At 45.2% G+C, this 18875-nt stretch overlaps 1 protein-coding gene and 1 long non-coding RNA gene across 9 annotated transcripts in view; both read right to left on the reverse strand.

Moving 5' to 3' along the window:
• Positions 1–3166, reverse strand: part of SLC10A7 (solute carrier family 10 member 7) — a 148001-nt gene extending 144835 nt beyond the window's left edge. For 4 of the 5 annotated variants that reach the window (XR_007376575.1, XM_048942659.1, XM_048942661.1 and 1 more), the window contains exons 1-2: positions 2963–3166; positions 255–337 (exon numbers count right to left, since the gene is read on the reverse strand). Coding sequence is in view for 4 of the 5 variants with exons in the window: in XM_048942659.1 (XP_048798616.1) it covers positions 255–337; positions 2963–3062 (183 nt within the window). In the remaining variant the exon portion in view is untranslated. The remainder of the gene's footprint in view (positions 1–254; positions 338–2962) is intronic. The other variant, XM_048942662.1, reaches the window with a different exon arrangement.
• A 5987-nt stretch (positions 3167–9153) lies between these two features.
• Positions 9154–18619, reverse strand: LOC125692315 (uncharacterized). Of its 4 annotated transcripts, XR_007376581.1 has the most exons (7): positions 18530–18619; positions 17800–17971; positions 17595–17690; positions 13557–13632; positions 12807–12915; positions 12257–12427; positions 9154–10577 (listed from the first exon to the last, which is right to left on the reverse strand). It is a non-coding gene; the product is annotated as an uncharacterized LOC125692315 (long non-coding RNA). The 4 variants fall into 4 exon arrangements; XR_007376583.1 differs by lacking the exon at positions 17800–17971 and having other exon boundaries at positions 9154–9884; XR_007376580.1 differs by lacking the exon at positions 17800–17971.
• Between the last annotated feature and the right edge of the window lie 256 nt (positions 18620–18875).

Raw genomic sequence — 18875 nt, forward strand, 5'->3', positions numbered from 1 at the left:
CTCTGCAAAATTAAGCCAAGCTTCTACGGATGGATGGAATTTACTCATGCTCACTACCATGTGAAGACTCTTCCAAAATCCAGGAATTGTTATAGAAAGGTCTAATTTTGATCTCCTCTGGTTGGCCCTTCACACAGCATCGGCAAAAACAGCACAGAAAGTAATTAAGCGTTTCAATTACATTCGAACATGAGCGAAAGCAACACGGAACTTTGAAAGCGAAACAAAGATGAAGCAATGAGAAATTACAATACCTCTGTTTTTAATGAGAGTCCGCTGTTAAAGAATATAGCTGAAACAGCAATGTAAGTTACGGTAATTTCGGGTTTCAAGGGTCCTAAAAAATACAGACAGAGAACAGAGTGAACCGCGGTCAAAAAGACAACGATACGCATATAAGTACGTCAATGTAAACAAGAATCTTTAGAAAAAAATCTGCAAAACAATGTCGTAAGTTTCTTTTTCATAAGAGTGATGTTTCTCTTAAGTTATAGAAAGGGTGCTGTTCGACCAGTGAGTGAAAAGCGAGGTACAATGTCACACAGATTTGACTTCCTCAATCGCAGGCCCCAGGGAACTAATGGGCAAACTCTGCAAATGTGGAAAAGAAGGGGGCAGTTTTCACACTTTGTCTTTCTCATCGGACCACACCCATAGCATCAAAAAATACACACGTTGCACTCAAATGCAAACATTAGCTGCTTCCCCCAGAGGAACGTATCATTCACAAATCTGTCTCTCGCTTCTTCTCCCGTGACACACGCATCTGGCCAGCTGTCTGCATGAAGGAAACCGAGCCTGACCGGCGATGAGCTCCTTGGGGCAACGCCATTCCACGTTACTCCCTCACAACAAGTGGAAAAAAAAAAACTATTTCAGACACGCCGCTGCAGTGAGATCAGCCAGGACAGGTGCCTACGCCTCTGAGCGCTCTGCGACTTTTGCATATACATATATATATACAATTCTTTCCCTGGGAAATAAAAATACTTTTTGCGCTCCCATAAAAATGATGAATTACCTTAAAATACCCTTTGCCTTTGGATGCCACCAAGAGCAAAAAGTATACGCTCTTTTTCCACAAGCATTCGGGCAGACGTTTCAATACAAATAAGATACGAGCAGCCTACTTAAGACCAAACTCACGTCCTAACTCTGCACGAGACGGTAAGTCATCGTGAGCAAAACCGCAGCAGCAAACAGGCAAGCCTTGACTCCACGCACCAAAAAAGATCTTTTCTGCTCTCTTGCATGAATGATCCATTGATGTGAGCGACGTCAGCAGCCCTCAAAATAGAGGGTTCTGATGGAACGCTGAGCCTACTCAAATGTGCATCTCAAGTCATTTAAACCCAAATCCTGCTCTCAGACAGACCTCTGTGGAAGAGACACTTGAAGTATGTGTGTTACATTTAAAAATAATCGACACTAAAAATTAAAACTCCTATATTAAGTGCAACATAAAAATGAGGTCGGAAATGCAAAAGTTAAAGACGCAGCGAAGCATGTGGCTAGTGACAAAATTAAGGCAAGATAACTGAATAGCCAGAAAAAATATATATATATATATTTCCACATGACCATAGATATCATTTATACCCATATACACAATGATATAAATGCTCTAACCTTGTAAAAGGCTAGAGTACAATACATGTGTACGCATACACACCGGGCAGACAGACAGTTAGCTGCTCTAGCTAAGAGAAAAATTGCTCCAGGACCCAGTTTTTCTTTCATGGGATTTTTCACGGCATTACATGCATGCCATTACACAGGAGGAGTTTGTACCCCTAGACAACACACGCCTTCCCACAGCACAGCTAACTCTGTTCAGAACAGCTCCTCTTTATCTTGCATGCAGTAGACTGATCGGGAAAGCCCTTTTCGTGGAAAAAAAAATAAAATAAACAAGCACATTCACTCAGTAGGAAATCATAGCGAAAAGGGCTCGCTTTGTGCCCTGAAGTGAGAACAGCACCGGTCTTTGCTTTGTGGCACAACGTCCCACTGGCACGCGTGCCGGATTGCCCATATTACTGAGTCAGGCAGAGCACGGTTTTGTCACCTGAAAGATGCTAAACAAAGTTCTTTTTTTTTCACACGCTGATATTTTGCACCGCATTTTTTTTCCTCCTGGTTTTGAAATGACCACTGAGACACCCAGGCTTTAGAAAATGTATATATACTGCTACTGGGAACACGTCTGATGGTTTCTACTGATGCTTATAAGTTTTATTTTTAAAGCTATTTGTCCCAGAAGCAATACCTTGCGAATGTTTTTACAGTAGAAAAAAAGGACACTGAAGTCCTCCGGCCGAAAATACGGGAAGTAAACGGAGGAAAAATCACCTCACGTTCTAGTTTAAAGGCTCGCCCGCGTGGCTGCTAGCAAGCAGCGTGACAGCCACACCAGAAAGGCACGAACCACCTGACGCTACAAATCGCAATTTGTCTTTAATACCGGCTGAAGACACAGCGCGGATCCTGCCAGAAGCTCCACGTGGGCCCCATCCAGCTGCGCAGAACAGCAGCAGACGGCGGGAAGGCTCCGTGCACAGCAGGCAGTGCCCACGCTCAACTCCGTGCATTACCGGAGCTTCGGCCGGCACGGCAACACCTCGGAGCCCTTCTTAAATCACTTCAAATCACCGCGCCGGCTCCTCAGTGAGAAAGCCGTCCGTCTTCAAACTTCAGATCTACTTAGGAAAAATAGAATCCAAGCAGAGCTAGACTCTCGCCACGCGGAACTGCTGCCGGAATCCCGATGAAATATTCTACTTTCCTTAAGGCTTTGCAAACCCACTGAGGGGAACGGGACGTGGAATCGAGCGGGCCCCTCCGCCAACTCGCCGCCCGAGTTCCCCCGCCCCGGGGCCGCCCGCCTCCTCCCGCCGCGGACGCAGCCGGCCTCCCCCGCCCCACAGGCAGCACCCCCACCCGGGGCCGCGGGCGAACTCACCGCCTTTCACGCCGACGGCGGGCTCCAGCCTGGCGGCCGCGATGACCAACGCTATCCCCGCGATGAACCACTCCTTTCTCAGCCGCTCCAAGAGACCCATGGCGTCCCTGCGGCGGCCCGGCCCGGCGCGCCTCAGCGCAGCGCCGGGGCGGGGTACGACCCGCCGCCCGCCCGCCGGCAGGGCCAGCCGGATCCGCCGACAGGAAAAGTCTCACCCACCGCCGCCATCGCTACCACGCACCTCCGAGTAGATCCGCCGCGCCGCGCGGCGCCGCGAGCAGAGAGCGGACGTGGCGGAGCGGAGCCCTCCCCGCGAGCGTCCGCGAGGGCGAGGGGCGGGCGGCGCGTCCCCGCAGACGCGGGGCCGGGAGGCGGAGGGCGGCGGGCGACGCCGTGCGCGCTCTTTCGGTACATTACAACGGCCGCGTGACACCCGGCCGCTGACGCGCGGGAGGGCGGGCGCGAGGCGGCGGGCGCGGCCGTTGGGCGCTTTCGGTGGGGCGGGTTTCCGTGAGGGGAGCGGCCCGCGGGGTCGGGCCGCGGCTGGCAGCGCGGTGCCGGCCGCTTCCCGGTGCCTGCGGGTGGTCGCGTCGCGTGGGCGACGTGCTCCCGAGCGCGCTCGCCGGAGCTCACGCGTCTCCACGTGCGTCCTGTGAGCCTGTCGCTGCGTTACCCCGACACTCAGCCCCCTGCCCTGTCTCCCGGGGGGAAACGCCTCTCCTAATAACGCGCGGACAGCTTGTTCATCTCCCATTATCCCCCTGCGTTGTACACGAGTCCAAATTAACCGGCTTGCAAACTTGAGGAAATTCCTGATGCGAAAAACGTCGGGTTTATTTCAAAGCCGAGTACCTCTACCTCACACCGCAGCATCGTAACGATCCAATTCCAGTGTGCAACCTATGCTTCTGACGTGCCATTCCTCTCTTGTCCCGGCATCCCTGACGTATTCATCAGCCCGGGCTCTGCCCGGCCCTGACCCTTCACTCTAAATCACATTAACAAGAAAATAATAACGTATAAAACATTCCATCGCGGATCCTCGCGCTGGCACTGCTGCAGCTCCCTTGTTTCCAGGCGCCTCAAGCACACCTCGGTCCTATCAGGCCATTTCTAAGCATTTTGTTCGTACCTCCCTGTCTCCATACACACACACACACACGCACACTTGGATTTCAAAGAACAACCGTGCAGCCACGACAGATTTTTGGACAAAATAAATGCACAACGGCTGTTTTTTCCACACAAAGCTGGGGTTACAATGAGCCTAGGACTCAACTGCTGCACAGGAAGAATAAGGTGAATAGGCTAAGTTGTAAAGCCAAGGTGTGTTATTTAAATTGGATGAAACCTTTGTGCAGCTACTCAGTCTCAGGTGAGGTGGCTCTTCCTGCCCAGCCCATATGCTGCACACAGGCCTTAGCTCTACAGCCAGGGGGCACAAAGGGGCACAAAGGGGCACAAAGGGGCACAAAGGGGCACAAAGGGGCACAAAGGGGCACAAAGGGGCACAAAGGGGCACAAAGGGGCACAAAGGGGCACAAAGGGGCACAAAGGGGCACAAAGGGGCACAAAGGGGCACAAAGGGGCACAAAGGGGCACAAAAGAACGTCAGGGTGACTCAGGAAAGAATGAAAAGAACTGTCTATCCAGCCTAAAAAGTTTGAAGCAGCCATGTTTTGGAATGGGTAAAGCCACTGCAACACCGCTTGCTGCAGGCTGATGTACAGGACGAGTGGGCACGGGAAGCGCTCAGACTGCCAATGAAATCCTATGCTTTGGGAAAGATGGCAAGTCTCTCTACATGGTTTTTGCATGGCGCTTATCCTGCTTCTCGCTTTGTATACCAATGCCAATTGCGAGTTTCTGATCTTGCCTACCTCCCAGATTGACATGAGGTTCTTTCCAGAATGAAACACTGGATTCCTACTTGTAGCTGAAACTAGTCAGAACCAGGACTTGAATACGAGGACTAAAGCTGCTGAGAACTCTGAACAATCATTTTTACCTACCTCAGGATTGCCATCCCAGTTAAAAAGGTATCCTTCACTTTTTCTCTTTTTGAAGTGCATCTCCACACACTAAGGAGAACATCCTTTAGATCCAGCTTAGCTCTTGGTTCACACCTTGTCCAATTGGTAAAAGTGTGGAACCTCGGATTCTTCTCACTTCCATCTGCAAAGATTACTCCTTCCCTAGAAAAGGATGAACTGCCTCACTGAGGTCCAGAGTTAGAACAGTTAAGAATAAAAATGCTACCAGGCTGCTGACAGCCACCAGAAATTGTGGGAAAAGGTTAGGTTTTGCTTACAATTGCTGAAGAAAAAGATTTAGCGCTGCTCCATAGCTTTCAGCACATTCTTTGCCTAGAAATTTTTCCAAGAGATCGGAGGTTCGTAATAATCATTTTTCTCCAACCGATCTGAAAAATTCATGGATTCACAGGGTCGTCATCTTTTATAATCTTTAAGGTCCTATGCGGGTATTACAAGCTGCATATTATTTTCTTTAACAGAGGTATCTTAGATGTTTTTGATTAAAAGCTGTTCTTCAGTTATCTTGATAGGCACATATATATAATTTTTTTTTTTTAATTAATGGAAATTGTTACCTCTTTTAATAGAGAGGCTCTGTAAGCCCTGTCCTAACCCACCACCATCAAACAGGACGGAAGAAACCGCCACAGACATACGTGCAACTGACTGGGCTCGCATGTGTTTGCCAGACAGCGTTGCTGTTTTTATAAGCAATTTGTCATCCGTACTGAGGATCTGTTTAGTGTCTACCACCCAAAAACACATCGTGTAACATGGCGCTTTCCTGATCAGGTTCCCATACAGATACTGTACTTATCCTGCTTAACCGCTGGGACTCCGTCGGGTCCCACTGTCATCTGGCACCTGTATGAGTGCTTTCCCCATTAAACTATAAAAAACAATTTCAGGATGCGTTTTGCTGTGACTTAAACACAATATAAAAGAACAAATTCAATGGACCAGATTTCCATTTCTGATCAATAGATTTCATGAACAGAATGCAAACATACCTCAGGGCTTCCAGATGCTTTCTTGCCTCTGAAGGCCCCGCTGCTTCCTTTTGCGTAAAAAATAAAAGCGCTGTGACGCCAGCAGCTGTATGACTCCAAATCTTCCTCGCTCACAGGTGAACTGCTAAAACCAGCAGAACTCTGTGTGTGAGCAGCAATCAGCTGTCACATTTGCCAAGATGCAGAAATGGGCTGCACTTTTTTGGACTTCACCTTAGGAAGAATCAGCCTAGTGTAGTTTGAAACTCGTGTCGAGATGTTGGCTTCCGTTTGTGCCCCGTGCAGCCTGTTTCTAATGTGTCCTCAGCCTCTTTTCTGCCCAACATACTTGGCTGCCTAATTACTACACAATTTTATTTTAGGAAACGTGGTGGAATTTATAAGTTCTTTAGTAGAAGGTGTCATTTTGTTATGCATTTAGACAGGAGAGATTTCAGTATAAAGGAGAGGGGATCGTGAGATAAAGGGGGCTTAAACGGATGGAAGAGTTAGTATTAAATAATTCAACTTGAAAAGAACAAAGATATTCAGACTGAACAAGAAAAAGAGAAATGTTAATTATAAATAGGAAAGCTGAAGAGAAAAAGTGAAAATGTACGGAAAACAGTTTACGACACATTTACATTTCTCACAGGCACTTAGTCACATCACCTCAGCTTTTCACAACAGCCACGAGAGACGGCTCTGCTGATCCCATTAGCTGCTTTCGCTCGTGGAAATGCAACTCGCAACAATTACTCTGTCCTGGTCTGGGTGCTTGAGCTTTTATCGGTAAGGAATCTTTTGCTTGTTGCTACTGAAAATGATACACAGTGAGTGCCTACCTATTGCCAGTGCAGGACGGACTGCCGTTAGCACGAAGCTGCAGTAAGAATGATGTGAAAGTTCAACTTAGAACAGCGCTTAATGGGACTTAAACACATAAATAGGCATGCTTTTCTAAATAAAAACTAGGAAACTATAAAAGCTCCTTATTTCTACAACTGTATGACTTCTCAACCCTCCCTCCCTCCTGAAGCCATACATGTATAATGCTTTTTGTCTAGGGTTCACTATCCAGATGATGTTTAGCATATATAACGTAAATAATTGTTGCAGTAAATCAAACGGCATGACAAAGCTGTGTTTGAAACCCCTTATCGGCTTCTTTAACTGCAATTTTCAGAACAAAATTTTCAATTTACTTTCATTGCCAGTGTGAAACCTGAGAAATGAGACAAACAAACAAAAAAAGTAAACATAGCTTCTCTGTATTATTTCACAGTTAGCAATAATTGCATTAAACTTGCCAAACAAGACACTTGAGACTGAGCGCTGCAGCACTTCTGTACCTTCTTCTCCTTGAACTTCCCAAAGTTACTTTTTAGTATTGCAGTAATACAAAACCTCCTGAAACATGAGCAGTTTTGGCATAAAAACCTTTACTATCTTTACATAGGAAAGAAGCAGATGATCTGTTTCTGGGTGTGTGCACATGTGTGCAGATGCCAGCTTTTTACTACAGTAACAGTGCAATTAGCCGCTCCCAGAGTGGGCAGAGCATACGAGTGACAGGAAGAGAGAGCGATCATCCCAGCCTGCAGTACTTGTCACAAAGGTCAGGTTAGGAAAGAGCAACCCTCAGAGAAACCACAAACGCGTGGGACAGCTGCTAGAGGAGCAGTTTGTATTAAAGTTGCTGAAAAGAGGCTTTTAGAAATTTAAGGCTTATTCTCAGTGAACGAATGTCCATGAGGAGGGCTCGTCCATAAGGTAGGCCAGACCGTGCTCCAAACTTTCAGATGGAGCCAATTTGGATTGTGCCCATCCCTCCGGATTTTAACAGGTTCAAAGAGTTAAATGGTTCAGATTAATGGGACAGATTCCCTAGTTTCCCTGAGAGAAGATGTCACGGAATCTCCTTAGTTTTTCCCAGATCTGCCTGTCTGACCGCAGACTATGGCACCTGTTGCTTCGTGTTTCTTTGATCCATGCTTGTCACTGCCGTACCCTGTCTAGCCCTCCATTGGCCTGGATAAGAGCCAAGTGCAGGGCTGTGCTGAGCTCTGATCACAACCACTGTGGATATTTGAGAAAATAAAGTCTCAAGACCAATGTAATGTACAATAAAAAAATACATATATGGTATAGCCACATCCTTTGTGCTTAGCAAATTCACTTCTGTTGACCTACTTTGAACATCAAATCACATTGGCAAACTGCAGATTGACCGTTCACTACTTGCCAACCACCTTGAATTTCCCTCTGCAAGACAGAAACCAATAACTTTATAATAGATTTGAAGGTACAGATTAACAAAAGAGTGTTTTGCCTGCCTTCCTCTTAATCAAGCAAGCTATTCCAAGTGCCGGGAAATACAGGAGCTTGTGGTAATCTGCCCTGATCATGCAGCTATTTCCCTACACCAAAGTAAATTCAACAAGGACTGTGAGAAAAAGAAAAAAAAAAAAGTCTGATAAGCACCCCCACAGGAAGATCTGTACATGTGCCACGTCAGTCCTGAGAGCCTTTGTTCCCTCTCATCCCTGTGGCACCAGGCTCCTCTGAGGTGGTGCAGCTGAGAAACTCCTTTCTTTTTTTCTAAACTTCTGCGTATACCAAGGTGGAGAACTCTGACTGCAAGGCTTTTTCACACTGTCAGCTGTGCAAGCATAAACCCAAACACGCTTGCCCTGCAAACAAGCAACTGCGGTACGTGCGCTAAGAAAGGGCCTCGCTTTAGTAGAGCGTCCATTAGAGCCCAGTGCATTCATACCACTGAAAATTCAGACTTCAGTACACATAAGCACAACTGGGCACAAGCTGTCAGCTGTTTGCCCCTTGGCAGCACACCGAATCGAATCAAAACCCAAACTCCTCTGCCGCTTCCAGCAGACATCGTCACCAGCCCTGTCATAGACATACACGAGAGACCGCCTGGATGTAGCAGACCAGGATGATCCAGGGGGATCAGGTCTGCTCCTGCATCTCCCTTGAAAGTTTCCGACTTAAGCGGAAAACTTATCTCAAATAGAAGAGCAGGTTAAAAAAAAAAAAAAAAAGTAATAAGTGGAGTCAGGAAGGGAAATTAATACGCTAATTAATGAGGAAAAAAATATAAACAGAAAGGAGGAGATTCTTTACAAATTATTTAATAACAAGCCAGCTTCTGTGCAGATATTGTATGTGCCAATACAACAACAACAAAAAAAATCACAATGCTGACAAGCCTTCATCCCACAATCTGCGGCATTAATAAATGATGAAGCATTAAAAAACTGGGACACTTTGTGCCTATAACAATATCACATAAGGACAAGGGAATCAAGCTGAAACAAAACAAAGGACATGATGGTGTGTTACTGGCAAATAATTATATAAATGAAAAACAAAACCTCAGAAACAAATACAGTATGCCCCCCCAGTCGTCAAACGGAAGAAAAACATGACTGCCTCTTCTTCTTCTTAACTGCAATCAGATCCAGATTCAAAAGTCAGCAGTGTGTGATGAAAGTCTTGGGTGCAGTCATTATTCCAGCAGCGTCCAGCCCAAGCTGCTGAGTTAAACGAAGACAGAGGGGAGATGGGATGGAAGTGGAGACTTCAAGTAAAGTTGAGGTAGAGTTTTAGGGAGCACCGAAGACACAACCTGAAGGGAAAGCCTTTTAAATCTCTAATTCCTGCTGTGTTTCAACAGCGCGGTCAGATTTCACAAAGATTTCGGAGCAGCATCCCTGCTGCTGGCCATCTATGAAGCTTGTGCCACACAAGTCATCCAAGGGGAATTTCAAGTTGCTCTTCAAATGCCTCTCATCCAAGCTCCCCGGTTTTGTATCACGCGAGCAGCTTAAATGCCAAAGCCTCGTGCTGTAGCAACACGGGAAGGGACTCTTCTTTCTAAGTGCAAGCAAGTCATATAAGACATAAAAGAAATTAGAAACGAGAAGAGCAGATCAACGCAGGGAGGGATCCTCTTGTTATGTAGGCTGGGCTGAAAAATTGAAGCCTGAGGAGGCTGTATTAGGTAGGCCCTCCGTTTCTTTTATAGAACGTGCATTAAGAGGAGTTCTGCCTTGATCCCTTTAGGAAGCAGGAGAGTTACAACAGTGCTTTTTCCCTGGGAGCATTTCTAAGCTTTCCTCACAGGAAGCTTTCCTTGTGAATTCTCAAGTAGATCAAATGTAAAGGCAAATCCCAACTCAGAATTAATTGGCACTTTTTTTTTTCTTTCTCCAGGAGAAGGAGGGATATCAAATTCCTTCTGTGTAGATGAACTCACGCCGTTCTTGCAAACTCATATTTGAGGAACCTGTACCTGACTTTGGAAGAACGTGCAAGAATGCAAGCACTAAGCCTGAAGCAAAACACATCTTCCTGGTTTTGCCGCTCCACTCTGCTATTCAGATGCTTTCCAGTCTGTTGCACGCAACTCCCATTTACTCCAGAATTTTCCTGCGGCCTCAGCTTCCTTAGGCTTTGTTGTAGTTGTGGGTGCGGTGTCACAGAGCAAGCTGTGCCTGGCGTTAAGCAGTCCCTATACCCCTGCATACTCAGAGCCAGATGATCAACGATGTAACGAACCTCCCTGTTCTAGAAGTCAAGAGTAACACCTCACTTGGAAGCACTGAGCACATTTAGCCCCGAGTTCATCAACACCTCATTCTTATTTTACATTACTTTATGAAAGAAAGTGAAAGTGTTCCTCCCGTGGCTGACCACCATCCCCTCATGCCACGATTCTGCTCTGAAAAACGGACTTCTTGAAAGAATGGAGGGGGGTGGAAGGGGGAAAGAAAAAAAAAAAAGCATTGCAGCACATCCACTGTGTAAGTACCAGCACTTACTTATCCAGACAGGTATTCACTTCTCATCTACCATCCAGCAGCTATCTATGAATATAGCAAGCTTCATCTGAGTCACACAGTAATAATCACTGCATATATACAAGATCCCTTGTGTACTGTATATTAATGTCTGGCTGGTAATTTAATGGCACCTCTAGGCATAAACAAAAGTTTATTAAAACAGTAAGTAAAATGTTCCCGAAGACTGGCCTGCATTTCTAATTTTCTACTCGGCATTCCAAAATACAGAGCAGCCTTGTTAAGCAAAGAAAAGGCTTCTGAGTTAACACCGAGTAGCAGCATTTTGCACAAGTTAGACGCAGCATGGCCCAGAGCAATAGCGTACTTCATTTATATTAACAACCCTTTCTTTCCTTATCATCTCAAACAACCACCACCAAACAAAAACTTGGATTACTAGAAAACATGCGCAACGCAAGAAAGAAGCAGCAAGTCGATTACTGCACAGAACCCAGGCACTTGGCAGTCCTTGGCCAGGCGGCTGAGGCCTGGAGTCCCCGCCAGCATCTGGCAGTGCCCTCTGTAGTTAAGAGCAGGCTGTGCTTGGAGCGTGGTATGTGAACACACTGCAGAGCCTTCTGCACGCACACGTCCTCTTTCACACGAGATGCGCCTGCCACAAATTTCATTGGTTCAAAGACCAGAAAGTTTTGGGCTTTGTTAATGATGAAAGCTTGAGCTCAATAAAAGGCACATATCACGCGCTTCAGCTTTACTGCACGTTGACGTGCTAAACTGAAACTGCTCGTGCTAAGGGCTACAGCACTGCTCTGCTCCCCAGATGCTGACACGTCCCATTCCCACACCGAAACACCACGCACTGGTGCTCCATCTCCCTGAGCGCTTCGCTTTCTACAGCAAGGAATCTCAAACACTCAAGCAACACAGAAGGCAGCCAGATGTGCTCCCATGACCTTCACCTACAGGAACAGGGCACATACAGATGTTGCCAAGTCATTGCTTAGTACCCTGAAGCATTTGGCATAACCTAGATCACTCGCCTGCTTCTCAAACCAAGTCACACAGGCATCTGAGAAGTTTCTTACAAACAGCACCAAAGTAAGAGAGACACTGGAGGTACTGCAGAGGAAAGTCTCCTATATAAGTCATTTAACGCCTGTGTAGTACAGAAATCTGCTTTTGTGTTGTTGATGGTGCACTCCTCTGCATTGAGCACGAACCTGCTATTTATCTTTAGAACACAATATCCACATTCTTGAGAAATCATAGTGAAAACATTTGCTACTGCCCCACTAGCTATAACCTGCACAGCTTGGCATCACAGTTTATTTGTAATGCTTTAACTCGTAACAAATAGATTCTTGCACCATTCGCTATCTTCTTAAAGATTAGATGTCGAAGCACACAACACTATGTGTAGCAACATAAGGCACAGACACGTACCTGGTTTCTTCTCTTTGTCACAAACCGCTGGCACCTCTCATGCAAAAGGAGGCAGAAGGCCAGATGCCAGCGATCATCATAGCCCAGGTGCACGTTCTCCGGTATTTCACACTTCTCATTAAAGACCAGGCAATATATTAGTCTTCATTAAAATGGCTGGCTGATATTGACCTAAGATAAAACAATGCCACAAAACGTTCAGGCACAATTGAGTACTCATACGAATAGGAGGTCGCAGGATCGAGCCCAAAAAAGAACACGAGGCAAATTCACGCTGCTGTTAGTTGTGTCAGACTCACCCTGGCAGCATGTCCCCCAAATCCTCAAAGAGATCAAGCAGCCTTCTGTGCAGGAGCAGAATTTGCATTCAAACCATTCCTTCGTGAAGGATATTGAGCTCTACTTTCTAGGTCTTATACAGAGGAAGACGGCTGCTTAGGACCCTCACCCTTCAAGGGGAGTCTTCCTGACCGCTTTGGTCTCTGTAGTGTGATTTAATGCCTCAGCTCCACGCTACGCTTAAACGCATTTTTAAGGTGCTGTTGCTTACCCTAACTTAGAAGACCTATGACCTTAAATCGAGTGCGACAGCCTCCATATGAATAGCAGATAAACAATCCGTGCCGTGGCAGCAACCCACGACTGCTTCTTTTCTGTTCCTGGAGTGAAGAAGAACGACGTTGGTCAGAGTCTGGAAGCTTTGCATATTCATACTTACCACAGTTGTTAAATGTTTGAAAATTCAGGTAATGAGCAGGCAATACTCCTGCTGCCTTTGTACTGCTTGGGGGTTTGCTATTCTCATAATATCTCTGCAGAAACCATTCTATCAAGTCAGGGTTTTTTTTCCCCTCAAATTGAATTAACACTTGTACATTGAAGTTTTCAACATCACCCATAAGATTTTTCTACTTGTCAAAAGAATCTGCACGGTCTCTAACCATGAATAAAAATGATTTTAGATATCATCTTCATTTCGAGTTTTACTTCTTGGGATTAATTTAATTGATTGTGCTGGTGGCTTGTTAAGCAGCTGCTGAATAAACAGACCGTTTGTCTTTCTGTGTAAACATATCCTATCCATGATTTTTCTTCTATGTATCTATTGAACTTTTTTTCTGCATGCACCCACAAGAAAAAGACATTCGTGTTTTATCCTTTCCCGACATAACTCTGAGTAGCCCCATAAATCTCTCCTTCAATACAATTCTCATTTTATGCTGTGCAGACCTAATCTCGATTTGTGTCTATTAAAACCACATTAACCTTGTTTTATGGCTGTATAACAGATAAGTCTAACCTGAGAACTTCAGATGAAATCAAAGGAGGTGGATTCCGCTGGATTTTAAACACGTTTTTCCTTTTCCCACATGATTCTAACAAAGAAAATTGCCAACATGAATAATATTCATTTAAAAACCAACAAACCTATGGCTGCAAATAATTCTTTCTATACGCTTTTCTTTCTTGCAAGGGTTATTTATTTTCATTAAAATCTTTAAACATCCAGATTTTCTTAGTGATACACATTATGCAAGCAATAACTCACGGACTTAAGTGAGATGAGAAAAGGAGAAGTGATTGGAGACTGCAGCGCTGAAGATAAAGCGGGCAAGAAAAAGTCACTGCTGTAATAAGACACAGGAAACGCAGAGACACATAAAATCAGTTATCAGTAACATTTTAATGCTCAGGTAAGCGCCATCCGTAGCAGTAAACATTTGCGATGCAAATGAAAAAGTAATAAACAGCACATAGCTTTGTTTGAACACTGGGAGTCTACATCAGCAAGACCTACGGTACCCACGGCCTCCACTTTTTCCTCTCTGCTTTCCCTTTCCGACCAGTCCATTACACCAGATTTCTGTCACAACCTATACAAGTACCAACAGCAGGGGGTGTCAGCAGAGGTCAAGGTAAAAAGGATCCTGGACTAGTTCATTCGGAGGCCAACAGAAGACCATGGAAAGAGAAGAATAAGCATTATTTCACAGGAAATGTTAGGCCACAGGCAGCCACCGCAAACTTGAACCTAACCGATACTCCCTTTTTTCCCCATCTCTTGATGCACCACTGCATCTAAAAACCAAGGTGTGCCACAGCAGCCATACAGCTGTGTACCTGCCTAAACACGTGTGGGTGACCAGACTTCAACGTTCCTAACTGAGCTTGGACTCTGGTCCTCAGAAGGGCTGCAGGGCAGGATAGCCACACATTCTACTTCTCTGCTGCCCAGTGACACGCCAGGTTTGGAAGACAAACCGAAGGTCTCCTTTTAAACGATATATGGCTGAAAATCCTACTTAGAGTAAATAGAATTTGACGTTAGTTAATTTGTCACTAAACTGCTAAAAATTCAGATAAACAACTAAGATGAGACGGTAACCCCACCATTGGCGCAGCTTGCTGAAGGCAGCTATTCATCTAATAGCACACAAACTACTCTGATTTTCTCGTATCGGTTTATAATTTGGGGGCTATCTTGGGATATCCTATTTTTACTCTTAACGAAGGAACGTACGAATTCTAATCAGTTTGGAAATCTCCAGAGTCCGAAGGGAATTTGCATTTCTGCATAAAGAATGGCTGGATACAGAGGAATAAGACGGGGATGGTTTGGATTTTACAGAAACAGGCGGGATACGCCGTGGTCAGTTGCGCCAGAGGATTTAGCCCACTTACCTTTTCCTCCTCTTCTGGAACAAGGCCAGTCATAATTAGACGTTATAATGAGCAAGTGAGCAAGATGTTTGAATTCACAGCAGAGCGGTGGACTTGTTCTTCCTCACCTTCAGTGGCATATTTCTGCCCTCCTTCTTCATCATTTCGCTGTTTTGTAGTTTGTGTCAAACGAGCCTCGTTCTCCTCGTTACAGACTAAGATCTTTGCTTGTCAAAGTGCTGAGAGAGCTAATTCTCATGGTTCTCACTTGTTACAGAGGCCTCCTGCCAGAGAAGCCATTTGGCTTAAAACACAGCAAACAGCCTCTCCTCCTCTCTCCCACAGCTCACTTCAAGAAGCCTGTTTTCATAAACACTGCATCTTGTCGGCGCTGAACAGCGCAACTTGAAGTTGCCATATCAAATACACTTATGGAAGGCAGCAACAAAGAGATACCTCGACAGACTAATGATGACCTCCCACAAGCAAGGCGCTTAGGAGGCTCACTCGCTTCCCTGCTTTGCATCTTAAAAAGTAGCAGCTGAGTGATGCACTTGCCAGGCATACCTGTCCTGTTCGTCACAATGGAAATAAAATATCAGATGCCATTGGCAGTACAAACGGAGATGTCATCGACAAACTGCGAACCAGGCAGCTTGGGGACAAATACAACTTACAGGCAGCTAAGAAATAGCCTCTTAACAAGTCCAAGCGAGCAAGGGAGCTATTCAGAAATAACTAATGCCTATTTTGTAGGTCCCTACAATTCTTAGAGCAAGCAGAGGGGGCAGAAAATGCCTCGTGGCAGTACCACAGAAGTTCACAGGCATGTTTTCTTGCAGCGAGGTCATCAGGATCATCACTGCTCAGCCCAAACGCTAGGCAAAGTGAAGATCCCTCATTGAATTTAATCTGTTCTTACAAGCCCTAAATCAGAGCACAAAGCCCCAGTAGGAAAAGTGAGGAGTGAAGTGGAGGCTCTGTTCAAGTTAACAGGTAAAAAAAAGTCACGAAGTCCTGACCTTGAGGAAATCCCACTAACATCTCTGGAAGTAGCAAAGCCCAACACATCTCTGCAGAAGAACCTCTGTGTTTGAATGACGGAATGTCCCATGGGTACGCACCCCCACTGAACGAAAAACTGATGGTTCCTTCTGTCCAGGCAAAAATGCGCTGTTGGACGAAACTGACGCTGACACCCCTTGGGCTCCTCCACAGCCAGGGAATGAGCAAAGACATTCAAAACAGATGCAAATCAGGCTTTTGCTCAGAGATCAGGATTCACGCGTAAAAAAGGAAGACGGTAAGGATCACCCTAAACAGCAAACAGCCACCCTGCATTAACAAGGAACAAAACAAGCAGAATGATGCTGAACCAAGCCATGATTTAAACAGCTGTGTTCCTGGTACCCAAGGCATTTTTAATAACAACAAATATATCTGGAAGCCAATGTTAGGAAGATTTTAGTAGGTGTCTGTTAACAAACCAAACTCCAACACTTTCTTTGGAGCTGATTACAGGGATATGCCCTTGCGGCTTCTCACTGGGGCCTTCCAAAAGTCCAAGCTTTGTGGTTTTTTTTTTTTTTTTTTTTTTTTTTTTTTTTTTTTTTAAGTTATTATTATTATTATTATTTAATTTTCCCTGCCTAGATTTCCCTCTACCTTACAAATCAGCATAGACCACTACTTACTCATTGCTTCGCTTTATTAAGATGCAGTTCATGTTTTCACCTGTGTTGTATGGTTTGCAACCATAAAATATGGATCTAAGATCCAAAAGATAAGAGAGCGTAAGGAGTCTTTCAGACGCGCATGCTTTTGGAGAAAAACACACTGGGCATGCGAGCAGTGCCGCACTGTTGTCTGTGACCTACAATAGCTTCTCATATAACAAATTGTTTCAGGTGTTATGTTAGAATGAGTAGAGAGCTCTTTCAGCATTTTCATCGCGTTCGGCTAAAATCCCAGGTCTGACAGTGTATCTTGACAAGCGAGTCCACATGAAATATGTTGCTAATTATTTATACACCTCTTCAAAGGCTCGGCACTTCTACTTGCACTTCTTGCTACTCCTACCTACCCAGGCCCTACAGCTGTTTTTTCCATCACTGAACTGAAACCCCTTAGAGTAACAAGTCCATAATGGAGGTTCATAAACTCGGCAGTGATTAACAGCATGGGTTAATCAAATGAGTGTAGAACAGGCTTTCCCCCCTTTTCTTTAAAGAGAACTGGCCCCAAGTGTTTTTTCGCTTATTACCACACAGAAATAATTTTGCAATTAACTTTTACTTACTGGTGTCACAGCAGGCTCTGTGGGGCTCCGGCAGAAGCAAGAACCACTGTGCTTGGCAGCCCCTGGGCACGCAGGAGCCATCTCCCTGCAGAGGTGACCCTACAGCACGGCCATGGGAGTTCAGTGATGTCCAGGCATCACTGGGCATTACTTGGTTCCTTATGAGAATCAATGGTGCCAGGCTTGCCCGCAGCCAAACCTGCTATGACAAACCTCCAGCGAGCTCTGCTCAGCAGCTGTGACTGAGTTCAGCTACTTAGGAGAGGTGCCCTGCTACCTCTATGGCAGACACCCCGAACTCTCAAAAGCTTGCAGCCAGGAAGACATCGCAGCCATAAAACTGTCTTTTAATGGCTCTTTTCTAAACCCTGAGTGTACCTTGCTTGTCTGCTGTTAACCACAGCACTTCCGTTGAGAGCTTTCTTCACAGGGATGTTGGAAGAAATCAGCCTGAAATTGCAATGCAATTCAGTTCTGATGAAGAAAAAAAAAAAAAGCAAAAAAAAATGAGTTTAGTTAAGAACAGGGATACACAATACTTAACTTCTGAGCCAGAAATGAAATGCTTGCCATTTTGTCTCACCCAGTCAGCAGTATTTTCTTGCAATATTCGCTTCTGGAAAAAACTATCAGCTGTCAACTGATTCAGTCAGTTTTTCTTGCTGCAATCCTAATCACTGCACACACCCGCTTTTTGCTGTTATTTAGCCAAATCTACAGGTTCTTCTCAGAAGCACATATTTTCTGCTAGCATCCTGCAATGTGATACCACCGTCTTTCACCCACTACTGTTCTACACAGATTATGATAACGTAGGGGTAGGAAAACAAGCTCATTTGCACATAAACTGTAAGCAGACCTTAAGCATGTTCTGAACAGAGTGTTTTGGCATTCTGAAGTAGACATACACAATTCAGGCCAAAAACTCTTCTCCTTCAGAGAATCTTCATGCTTGGACACATTTGAGAAACACAGTGTGAAAACAAATAAGTGAGAGAAGACAGACTAAATTTCTCACTTTTGTCCTCTCCAGAACTGGGGGGGTGGCTCACTCAGAAACTGGTGCTTCCCCTTCCCTGCTTGCACTTGTAGGACCCACACCAAACAGGGGAGGCAAGCAAAATTTCTGCTTTCACACCAGAAAAAGAAACCACTGAGTTTATCACAAAACCTGGATATAACACAAGACATACAACACCAGGAACACAGAAAAACACAAACAGCCACAAAGACAGAGTATAAAACAGAAGCCAGGAAGCACCAAGCATATGCCTCTGTGAAGGAGCAGCTCCTGCCTGCCTCTAAACCCTCACCTCGTCAAGCACAGCAGTGTTCTCCCTATGCCCCACAAAACCATAAGCAGAGGCAGCTCAGTGGCAGCAAGCTGCCAGCACACATGGCTTCTGCAGGGCAGGCAGCAGTGCCTCCCTGGGCCCTAATTAAGCCATCACACAGCTGTGGGCACTCACAGCAGACGAGGTTTAATGCTTGTAAAAAAAAATAATGTAAACATTATAATTAAAATGTCAGATACTCATAAAAACAAAACAAAATAATAAGTTAAAAATAATAAAAACATTTTGACTTCCTTTAGACTGGACTGTATGGGCCCAGTGAACAGTTTGCAGAAGCAGGCAAGCACCCTGGCAACTCAAATCA

The sequence above is a fragment of the Lagopus muta genome, chromosome 4 (assembly GCF_023343835.1).
Source record: "Lagopus muta isolate bLagMut1 chromosome 4, bLagMut1 primary, whole genome shotgun sequence".
Classification (NCBI taxonomy): domain Eukaryota; kingdom Metazoa; phylum Chordata; class Aves; order Galliformes; family Phasianidae; genus Lagopus; species Lagopus muta.